Source organism: Cydia strobilella, chromosome 14 (genome assembly GCF_947568885.1).
Source record: "Cydia strobilella chromosome 14, ilCydStro3.1, whole genome shotgun sequence".
Taxonomy (NCBI): Eukaryota; Metazoa; Arthropoda; class Insecta; order Lepidoptera; family Tortricidae; genus Cydia; species Cydia strobilella.
In genome coordinates this window covers 14,325,068-14,337,609 of record NC_086054.1, presented here as the reverse complement: position 1 = coordinate 14,337,609, position 12,542 = coordinate 14,325,068, and the positions used below count along the sequence as shown (strand labels likewise).

The following is a 12,542-nucleotide window of genomic DNA, read 5'->3' as shown; positions in this document are numbered from 1 at the left end:
TAGTCAATAAAATTATATTTAAAAAACAAACACATTCCTTTAATAACTTTTTTATCACACTCGCTTAGTAAATGTGGAATGAGGGCTATCGTTTTTTTGCTCACCAGTTGGCGCCTCTGTCGATGGTGGTCCAAAAGACTCATGAATCTAGTATAACTGGATCGGTCATGAGGAGTGGGGGAAAATGACCGAACGGGATAGTCTTATGTATCTTTCAGTAGGAGTAGCAGAGAAAGCGCTGTTATTGTTTGTCCTTGTCATAGTTTCACTTTTCCACCGCTGCCACAACCGAGGTTGTGGCAAACAAATAAGTACGTGACATGTCATGTTTGTTCGTTGCTTGTTTAATTGTTGTTGTTTTGTATGAAATTGTGCTTTCTCTTATGAAATATAGTGATGGTTAGCGTTTTGAATGCTTGAACTTTAATAAAATACTGGTGAATTGTTCTGTAATCGGCTGTAATAGCCGCTCTGAGCAAAAATATGAGATCATAACTATGGATGGTATAGAAAGGATCGCAATCTCTTATGGCAGAATTGTTGTAAAAGTGACCGCGTTAAGCTTTAAATAATAGTTCCTAATCTCTCCGGTGGCGCTAGTTAGGCTCTGGGACATGAGTATAACATGAACCATATAAGGCAACAAATAACCCGACCAAATTACGTAGGTTGTTTTCGGTAGTATTTCGGTGTATGGTGGCGCCGCCTAATTACTGTTTTTTGATGGACACTTTTCATACATAGAGATTTGGCTCCTTTATACAGTCTCCATGATCATAACCTTTCACGCGTAAGTACGGTATTTTACACCTTCCTCTTAACGCAATATGTGAGAATAACATCGTAAAATTACGTTATACTCAAAGCAATGTAGAATCACACGATTTCAATAAAAATATCACAATTATTTACGCAAATTAACAAAACATTATTTGTAAAATTATCCGCCCAAATTATGTAGGTAGGTAGGAGTCGGAGGTCAGCCATTTTTAAACTTCTTCTTAATTTAGCTGCATAACAATCATGTTAGGGATACGAGATGAAAATATCATAATTTTATGGGTAATTTTGACCTCGAAGTTTTTTCGTACTTCTAATTCCAAAAAATAAATAAAACAATTTTGTAAAGATTAAATGTGGTGTACATTAATTGGTGTGATTGCGATTTGTGATTTCTTTAAATTAAAACCCATAATACATTTTATTTTACGTTTTATTTACTAAACATGTTTAGTTTTGTACCACCTGCGCGAATTATAAGAGGTATTTCATTGTTTATACGCATAAAAAGAACGACCCATTGACATTTTGTTTAACAATTTTTTAATACCGTCAAACAAGCTAACTTTGCCTCCAGGGTAATCGCCCCAACGTGATATCAAATATTGGGGTTATTTTTACCAATATGGTATCCCCACGTTTATGACGTCATCTATGTCTATCCCTTACGGGAGCACGCGTATAGCTGGTCTATGTAATGCTAGGTCTATGAAAAGACTATAGAAAAGCTGTCAGTCATTGAAGTGACAAGTGACATTTGACATTTCGAACTATGGAAAAGACCACCATCTACACTAGCGCCCCTAGCGGCAAATTCATACGCGTTAGCCCTCATTGCACGCAGGCTTAGCGGGAGCTAAGAAAAAGCGTTTTCCCTAGGGAATTATGAAGTTTCTAGTATTATAATTAAGGGTTTTTTGTCTTTATACTTCATTTTTGTATCGCAAGTGTGATGAAAAACATTGTGTGTAACTCGGGGCATAAAAATATTGCAAACTCGAGTCTATAAATCGCTCCGGCAAGCCGTCGCGATTTAACTATAGGTACTCTTGTTTGCAATTTTTTACTTACGCCCCATGTTGCACTATATTTGATATCTTAAATATCTCGCTGAAATATCTTTCTGAATATTATTTTTTACACATTTCATTTTGGAGTAAAGAACATATCTGTACGAACCTACATACGTATTACTGACTTATATGTTAGAAATACTTATATACTAGCTTGATAGACGCATATGAGATCACTACTATCAGTAGCAGCAATTTATTATTAGGTCATACTCATTCGTAATTTACTACATAGATAAAACTGTCTAAACATATTTCTGTGTCCTTTATAAATCTATGAGTTCTATTCAATCGAAAGACTGACTGCGAAATTGCGAATTAATATTAAATTGCACGTGTGCACTGAGAAGTAACAAATTAAATTTATTACTTGTATCATTTAATCAAATATTCTGGAGTAAAATCCAAAAAGTTGAGGTGAGTAAGTCAAGGCCCATCTGTCAAATTTTTCATTCGTTTTCATTGAGCGAACTTTATGTACAGATGTAGTGTATAATTATTTTACAATCTTATTTTCACGGTAACGTACGTGTTATGCTATTTCAGTTAGTCTCGGTACAAAAAGTACAGAGGTTGACTGAAGTAGCATGACAAATACGAACGTTACCGAGATAATACGACGGAAAACAATTAATCACTACATCTGTACATAGGTTATCATATAGCTATGTCACTACTCTAATTCTAAATTAGTAACGAAATAAAAAACACCAAGTCCGACAATGAATTCTTTAAAAAATTTGCAGAACACCTGATTAAAAAAGCCTATTATACATTAAATGATTTTTTTCACGACCAATAATTATAATTAATAAAGTACCCATTATATAACCTTGTACAAAAACCTCGTTCTCCTCTTGAATAAACTGTTTGCTGTGCCCTACAGCTACTGTCATGTTGTACACAATTCTATGTGAAGTATAAGATACAATGTGATATGCAATAAAGATTATGAGTATGAGTATGAGTAAATAATATGCAGTATTTTATATTAAAGTTAAACAATTTGTAATTAAGTCCGCCTGTTGTACACTTTTTATGTGCAATAAAGTTAATAAATAAATAATTCAAAAACGGTTGCAAATATAAATACTGTACTTAGAGAAAATAAGTGCCTAATATACGGAAAAGTCCCTTGTTTATTCCACCATGTATAATATACTAGCGACCCGCCCCGGCTTCGCACGGGTAGTTCAACAAATTTACACAAAACCTTTACAAATTATACATATAAAGCTTCCTCTTGAATGACTCTCTATTGAAAAAAACCGCATCAAAATCCGTTGCGTAGTTTTAAAGATCCAAGCATACATAGGGACAGACGGACGGACAGACAGCGGAAAGCGACTTTGTTTTATACTATGTAGTTATGTGGAATTGTCAAAAAAACATAGCACTCACAATTACTGTAATAAATTCTAATGGCTGTACAGATTTAGTTGTGTCGAATAAGATATTTCTGAGCGTCTTGTTAATTCAGAAATTCGCACTGAAATTCTGTGTTAGGTACTTTTCAGGTTGAATCCAAGTCAACGATTTCACTTAATTAAATATTGTATTATTAGTACTTATGATATAGGTAACATAAGAATTCAAAATAATATAATAAGAAAAAGACGGGTAGTCAATCTCGCGGGCGAGATACTGTCGCGGTGCTCCTGTGCGAAGCATACTGTATTTTTAGGGTTCCGTACCTCAAAAGGAAAAAACGGAACCCTTATAGGAACACTCGTGCGTCTGTCTGTCCGTCTGTCACAGCCTATTTTCTCCGAAACTACTGCACCAATTAAGTTGAAATTTGGTATACATATGTACGTTTGTGACCCAAAGACGGACATGTAACATAAACAAATGAATTTTAAACATGGGGGCCACTTTTGGGGAATAAATGAAAAAAATTAAAAATAAAGTTTTTTAAACAATATCGTGTTACATATCAAATAAAAGAGCTTATTGTACGAATCTCGAATATATTTTTTGCATAATTTTCCGATAAACAGTTTGGAGGTTATTCAAGAAAATAGGCAAAAATTTTGAAAAAAAATACAAAATAGTTCTTTACCTGTAGATTACAGGAAAACCTAATAGAAATGTGCAGTCAAGCGTGAGTCGGACTTAATTACTTAGTTACTTTGATCCGACCCCTACGGGTTTTAAAGACATTTCACTCACGTTTCACATAAAAAATACATTGTTTAAATTGTGTAATATACGGAACCCTTGGAACGCGAATCCGACTCGCACTTGGCCGGTTTATTTTATGCGGCCCAGTTACGCTTATTGCATACATAATGTCTGACATAATTAAGTTTTATACCCATAATAAAAACACGTAACATCTTACTGTAATGGAATATTAAACCAAATTTATTTTTTTAAACAGTTTTAACAGTCTCCGTTCATACTTTTATTGCAGTGTTGACAATATTAAAGAACATTTATATGTAACTATGCATGCCAAACAAAAATATTACACTGACGCAGAAAATAAAAAAAATAAATATTGTTGTATTGATTATTTTAACAAATTTACTTAAATCATGTTTATTAAGTATTGTAACAATAACAATTGTAACAACTACATATTTAATAATATAATAGCAAAAGGAATTAATAAAATTACCTAGAACTATTATTATCCATAATGAAGAAATTGTTAAGTATAGTTAGCACGTTTACATGTTTGTTTTTAGGGTTCCTTACCCAAAGGGTAAAAACGGGACCCTATTACCAAGACTCTTCTGTCCGTCTGTCTGTCTGTCTGTCTGTCCGTCTGTCAGCATATCGAATAGTATATAGAAGTTAGAAAGTTAGACTCCGCCAAAGGCAAACTGCACTAACGTTGACAGAATAAAGTGTGGGAGTGTCATTATTAAACATTATTTCATAGAAATTTGACGTTTATATGATTTTTTCTCTACTGTCTCGTTGCAATGGCCGTGCAGAGTTAGCTTGGTCTGACTCTAAATGCAAACTAATACTCGTTAAAGTATCATCGACTCTTGTCGTCACCATGTTAGAGTTGATTGCATTGTGCAGTATCTAAGCAACTCCCTCAACGATCAAGGATATCCTTTTTACCACGATTGAACAGACTGCCATCTTTAATGGCCGCCATTTGCAGTTCAACGGTTGATACCGGCCACTTTAGCTATGCCATTTTATTGGCCATTGCCCTGTTGGTGAATCTAAAATTGGCTTTGAATGGGTAAACAACTTTTTTTGTTTTATACAATGAGTCCTTTGATATTTAATGCCATTCATACATTGTTGTAATTTGTGCAATAATTTAATAAAAAAAAATGTATATATAGTTGGTCAAGCAAATCTTGTCAGTAGAAAAAGGCGCGAAATCTAAAAAATTTAGGCGCCAAGGTATATCGTCCCATACAAAATTTGAATTTCGCGCCTTTTTCTACTAACAAGATTTGCTTGACCAACTATAATACCCCAGACACGACCTACTTTGTCTCAAAATTTTTGAACACATATGAACGATATACATATAGGTACCAACATAAATCAAATGTTATATTTTCGTTTGTTATGTATTTTATTACGGACTACATATAGGTATACGTATTTTATCTTCTCCTCGAAAATACGGCGAAACGTGCCGAGAAAAGATAGGCACTGCCTTTTGCCCTGTCTCTTGACGGGGGCACGGCCGTGCCCTCAGATACTACAACATCTACGAAATTTCGAAGCAAATGCGTTGAAATCATACAACAATATTTTCCCATACTTTATGCACCAAGAAAGTAATAAAGCATTATCGTTATTTAAATCACAATAAACCTGGCGTGACTATTAAATAAGGAAAACCCATGGGAAACCATAAACCATAACTTAAAATGCAATAACACTCGTACGGAGTGCGTCCGTCCAGTGCCGTGGACAGCATACGTAACGGATAGACAATGCTTCTAGTCAAAATACCTAATCGAAGTACGTGACGGTGGCATTAAAGGGGTTATATTAAATATAGTGCAATGATATGACGATGGTGTTGGAAGGAATGATAATATAATTGCCAATTGTTAGACATACCATATTTATAGTGTACGGATTCTCACGGATAATATCATGATAATGTAAATATAGAAGATTATTTTAGTGTTTAAAGAGCCGGCTCAACAACTTGCAAACGGAATAACTGATTGACCTCCTAATGCTCACGGTCCTACCGAATACCGATAATACTACTTCAATGTAATTTAAACCATTTGAAATAAGAAGCCAAGCCACCAACTGAAATAAGAAGCATTGTCAGATAGAAAGTTAGGAATTCAAAATTATTAACTACTATAAAAAATACCGATGTAGGCTACTAAATAAGACCTCGCGCTTACTATGTTAGTTGAATCTTTGAAACCAAGTAAAAATCTAGAGTGAAGATCAAAGCGCATCAGCAAAACAAAATCATATATCCAAAACAACTCACCAACGAATTGAGATCAGCATTAATGTCCTCCATATGATTCGCGGGCCCATTTTGCTCGCCCGACACCGAAGCCAAGATCCTCTTCCTATGTCCCGCCTTCTGTATCTCCAGCACAGCAGTCAACTCCACCTCCCAAATCCTCCTCACCCTATCCATGTCCACATACAAATGCTTTCTAAACGTATCACTATATATCTCTAGATTTATATTCCTTAACCATTCTTCTACGGATTCGTTTTGGTTTTTACTTATATTATTGTTATTATAATTATTGCTTATTTCAGTTATTTTAAGAGGTAATTGTTTCGCTGACTCTAATATTCTTTGTCTATCGCTCTCTTCTATTCCCATTTCTCTGAGGTCATTCTCGGCTAGGATGCCATTCTGGAAAAGAAAAGTTCAATTAGAAATATGTAAAGTTAATGTAACCTAAGTCTAGTAAATAAGGAAGACTGACAAACCAAATGTCATGCCGCAAGAATTGTCAATGTTGTACATGCCATTAAATATTATTCTTACATTTTATTTATTTACGTATGAAACTGCCACCCCAATGCTATTTGATAATTTTTAAAACCCCTTCCCCATCCCCATCCCTCCACGGACTCACGTGACTCCCTATATTAATAGTGGTAGGATGTTGAAAATGGATGCACGACGTTCGTTGCATTTTGCGTCACTGCTTTTCGGTGTTGTCCATTTTCAACAACCTCTGTACCTCTTCAACAAATTAAAGTTTTCCACCCGCCCGACTAGAGAAGCCATTCGACTTATCTGCCCGAGACACGGCAGTTCAGCAGCATTTCGTGGCAGTTTTCGCTACTCTGCCACGAAATGCTGGAACAACATACCTCCGCCTATACGTAACTCTAAGACACTATTCACATTTAAACTCCAATTTAAAAAATATCTTTTTAGCCTGCAATTGCCGTGCTCGTTGCGTCCCATGGATTTCTCAAATCGTCGGACTTAGTTTTTTTTTTACCAGAGTTATACATAAAGTTATTATTTTATCTACCTCTTCTAATGTCTATAATACTAATAATATCTACCTACCCTTACCATCATAACATTTTACCCTACATGAAGCTATAACCTATCTGTATCTTTATAGTAAGTATTTATATTATTTGTATTTTTATATTTATCTCAAATAGTTCTAAGCTACCCTCCGGCCCGGGGTGCCACAGAAAACCAGCGCTGTGGTATTTATTTATACCAGAGCATATGCTGAGTGGCGTCCTTTTGTAGCCAATATAGCGGCGCCAAAATTTGTGTTTATTCATTAACCCTTACCTTACTCCTTTTTCTATAACTACCATTGTACCTAGCTTTAAGTGTTTAGTGAGTAAGTTCTTTTTTGTAACTGAGGTGGCGCTGTTTGTAGAAGGTCTTTACAATAAATGTCTTTTCTTTCTTTCTTTCTTTCTTTCAAAACGTAAAATTAAACTTGACCGACCGCAGTTATATTCACAAAAGTAGATTTAAAGTATATAATGGTTTGCAGTTCTTAAACTTACTTTTTACATTCATTATCAATGTTTATTCCGATTTTAAAAATGTAATAATGTGTTATATAAAAATAATACATACTTATTACATAGCAGGTACATAAGATTGTATAATTACATACAAAATATTGTGTTGCGGACGTTGCAAGAAAGTCATTCAGTAAAACTCCATTATTAACTGTCTATATTCTATTGCATTAATAACTGTCTATATCATTTTGTACATCCATTAGTTAACTGCAAGGGAAACTGCTAACCTTTCCTACCCTTTGATACCTAGGATTACTTTATTAATGGCTGTTGTTTTACCAAACATATATTAATGATACTTATAACCATAGTCTTGGAATCTTACTAAACCCTAATTTTAACTAAAACAATACTCTAATCTAAACAGTCTTTACGAAACAAAACTTTTACGTAATAAAAGACACCTGATTAATTAAACATTCAGTTATCAAAACAACATTCTGGTTTTATTTGTGTCACCATTCAATGCAAAATTAATTATTCAAACTAATCAATGGATAATAAAAAATGTAGGTTAGTTATCATTAGTCATTGTATTATCGTTTGTTAGTTTGTTATGTACCGAAAAACATCATTGATCCATTAGTAAAGGAATAAATTTAAACCTAATTATACAGGGTGGAAAAAATGATAGGCCCTGGAGAGTGTCTTAAAACCTTAAGTTAACTCATTTTATTTAAAGAAACCATTCTTTTACTTTTAATAAAGAATCCAAACTGCATTCTTCATTCAGACAGGGCACCTGAGACTATCCCAGGGCAGACAATACTTAGGACTCTTACCAAACTCTTATTTTAATGGACACTTACCACAAAACCAACATCATCGACGCCGCTTTCTAAGAACAGCGGTTCGTAGTGATGTAACCAGAGGCCGGAAAGCCAGAGGCCTAAGTTCGAGGCCACAGAAGGACTCAAGCTAGACTCGAAGCAGCTTAGACTAACATCAAACTAATATTTAAGTGACACTTACCACAAAATCAACATCATCGAAGCCGCTTTCTAAGAACAGCGGTTCGTAGTCATGCAACCCAAGGCTGGAAAGCCAGAGGCCTAAGTTTGAGGCCACAGAAGGACTCAAGCTGGACTCGGAGCAGCTCAGGCCGAGGCGGGAGGTGAACTCTTGCTCGAGTTCGGACACGAACACGGACTCGCGGACGAGCTTGCTGCCGAACGAGGCCATTATCTCGGAGATCTTCGCCCATTCCTCCTGTGGACAATGATATAAGTTAAATAATATATAGAAAAAAATGTAGTTGCTGACTGGTACATCAGATGTATAAGCGAGAGTAAATAGAAATGGAATGAAGGAAAGAGGAGGGGCGTTTCTAGTTGGAGAAATGTCACTTTTGACACTGACAGATCATATGTTGATTGCAGTTGCCTCTGGAGTTGCAGGCGTCCATAGACTACGGTGACTGCTTACCATCAGGCAGGCCGTATGGTTGTTTGCCACCGATATGGTATTAAAAAATACATCCATAACAAATTAGATTACTATATCACTGTTATTATAATCAGAATACATCTCTTAGTATCACTAATAATTTTTTGTTGCCGGTCCCATATTGGGATACCCTCCTACAATTTAGGAGGGAATTAAATCTTCTCGGGTCCGTGGTGTAGGGTTGGAGCCGGCGTAGTTTTTATCGCGTATATATATATATATATCTTTACTTGAAAATAATTGTAGTGTATAACTAGCCTTATGAACCGATTTTGCATGTACAACCAGCCTTAAAGTTTATAGTCTATGATTGTTCATTATTTTAGTATGTGGGTATTTTTGCACTTTGTAATTTTTCCTCAGTCACCCGTTGACCACGAACGCTGTAAAGGGTTCGAAAGGTCGGGATGTATTAAAATTCAATATACGCGATATAATCCGTTTTCATAGTTTTATTTCATGAGTAACTATCGCGGTAACCGAAGACAATATTATCACTAATAATAATTTTAACGCGTTTACTTCTATTGTGTTTGTAGTTTGTTACATAGATTTGTATTTGTACTTAATGTTTTGGGATATAAATAAAAAAACATCGAGAGAAGTTGTTTCATTCAAGAAAACACTACATTTATGATACCTACAAATGGAAATTATGAACTGTTATTTCATCGCAAATTAAAATAGCATAAAATACAAAATAATGCATCTCTAATATCTCTATAATTAGTTACGTTTATAAACCAAACGACAGCTGATGATATTTAATTAATACAGTTAATACATATTTTAACCCTACATCAGACCGAAGATAAAAATAAAGAAAAACTTAAAATTATTCGCTAATAAACAGCTGACACTTAATGATAACAATTAACATGACCACCGGTCTGGCCTAGTGGGTACTGACCCTGCCTGTGAAGCCGATGGTCCTAGGTTCGAATCCCGGTAAGGGCATTTATTTGTGTGATGAGTACAGATATTTGTTCCTGAGTCTTGGGTGTTTTCTATGTATTTATGCACTAGCTTTTGCCCGCGACTTCGTCTGCGTGGACTTAGTAATAGCAGCTAAAGTAAGTATAGCGCCTGGAAAAATTCTCATAGCAATTATTCAATTTGAGCATATTATGCAAACAAATTAGCAGGCACTTCATTAATTATCTCAATTCCACCCCGCTTTTTACTTTCTTAAGGGATGATTTTCGGGATAAAAACTATCCTATGTCCTTCTCAGGGACTCAACCTATCTCTATGCCAAATTTCATCTAAATCGATTCAGCGGTTTAAGCGTGAAGAGGGAACACACAGACAGACAGACAGACAGACAGACAGACAGACAGACAGACTTTCGCATTTATAATATTAGTATATGGATTTGTATATTACATATATCGTTTTCTAAGTACCCACAACACAGTCATGCCTTCTTGAGCTTACCGTGGGACTTAGTCAACCTGTGTAAGAATGTCCTATAATATTAATTTATTATTTATTAAATTAAGAGGCTGTCACAGCCGAGTTAAAAACCGCGATAAAATTGTCGTGCGTGTTAAAACATCTGCCGATCGCCAAGCTGCTTACCCACCTGCGTTGCAACAAAAACAAACGTACTGTCAAAGTCTTTGTTCCATTGACTTAGAGTTCAATTTGGGTTAAATAGTGTTTTTTTTTGTGTAGTATACCTGCATGCGCTTGCACATAATGACTGCGTATCATCAGATAACGCATACGGGCGTATTATCTTATATCAGCTAGGTATTGTTTACGAAGCTTGCATCAAGGCATTTTTTTACTGAAACAGGAATATGGTGATCGTTGATAATATTTATTTATAGACTGTAAGAACAAAGAATATTGAAGCTATTAATCTTGTGCAAAATTATATACGTCAGTAAGAAGTTTTCGGCAAACGTTTAATTGTTGATCAAGCTTTTATGTTTTATGTCTACCTACTTTATGTATTGTGACTGTAGTTACTTAATATCTAAAGTAATATAAAAATGCTGTAGGTACTTCCTGTCTTTATATATTGTCATTAGTTTGAACTTGAGAATATATCTTTGTATAATAACAAGCATATTTTTATAAAAAAATTCACGTGTTGGGGGTCGTCCCGTTTTTTTTTATGATGAATAGGCAGGCGTTTGACCACGATCCCACCTGATGGTAAGTGATGATGTGGTCTACGGTGGAGCACGCTTACCTATGAGATACCTATTAACTCTTGCCTTGAAGAGCCCCAAATTGTACTCATGCGGAAACACAGACTCGGGCAGCCCGTTCCACTCCTTGGCAGTTCGCATAAGAAATGTGGAAGCAAAACGCTTCGTGCGTATTTTTGGAGTTCCTACCATGAAGCGATGCCGGAGTGCCGTTTGTCGTGTGGTCCGATGGTAAAAATGGGACGGAGGAATAAGGTTGTGCAGTTCCTCGGCACACTCTCCGAAATGTATCCTATAAAAGATCGACAGGCTGGCAACCTTGCGACGATGCTCCAAACTTTGGAGTCGAACATTCGTCAGATTGCTGTCATTGATGATTCTCTTGGCCCTCCTCTCAACTGACTCGAGCGCCTCAAGCTGGTACTTTGCAGAGCCATCCCACAGATGAGAACAGTCTTGATAAAATTGATCGAACAGTGCAGAAAAATATTCTTAGCTGCAGTTATTAAATTCAAGTATTGTCTTCACATTGCATAATAATATAATGTTCAAATCTTGATAGGTACGGGTCAGAAACTGAGAAAAATACTATTATACCTTTGCTCTATCCTAATTTTTATATTAAATAATTCATTTCATTCCAAACAATACACTATGAATAGTTACGTCATTATTAAAAGGTAGCGTCATTATTAATGATAGTATCTGGTTCTTAAAAGTCAATTTACACTTACTTAAGTAGATATCTTTCAATTCGTCTATAACTAGATAAAATAAGATAATGCCGTAAACAATGCTAGTGAAAGTATAATTCGGTTCGAGTATAAATCGAGATAAGAAGAGAAATTAAAAATTGTTATTTAATCCAACGTATTGACGACGTAATATCGTAAATAACTACAATTGTTATTTTGTTAGAATATAACTGTGATCTGATGAATAAAATTAACCGGAAGAGAATTATTGGTTTTTGGTTTACAATTCTTTAGCTTGGCTACGGTGACGGCTGTCATCTCAATACATTTTTGCGTTTTCAGGTTATAATGTATAACGAAATGACAGCTGTCACCGTACAAAAGCTATGTAAAAAATACTC

General features: G+C 35.2%; 1 protein-coding gene across 2 annotated transcripts in view; it reads right to left on the bottom strand.

The window, feature by feature from the left end:
* Positions 1 to 12,542, bottom strand: part of LOC134747247 (uncharacterized) — a 143,392-nt gene that overhangs the window by 8,066 nt on the left and 122,784 nt on the right. For both annotated transcript variants that reach the window (XM_063681853.1, XM_063681851.1), the window contains exons 13-14: positions 8,811 to 9,047; positions 6,298 to 6,681 (exon numbers count right to left, since the gene is read on the bottom strand). In XM_063681853.1, coding sequence (XP_063537923.1) covers positions 6,298 to 6,681; positions 8,811 to 9,047 — 621 coding nt within the window. The remainder of the gene's footprint in view (positions 1 to 6,297; positions 6,682 to 8,810; positions 9,048 to 12,542) is intronic.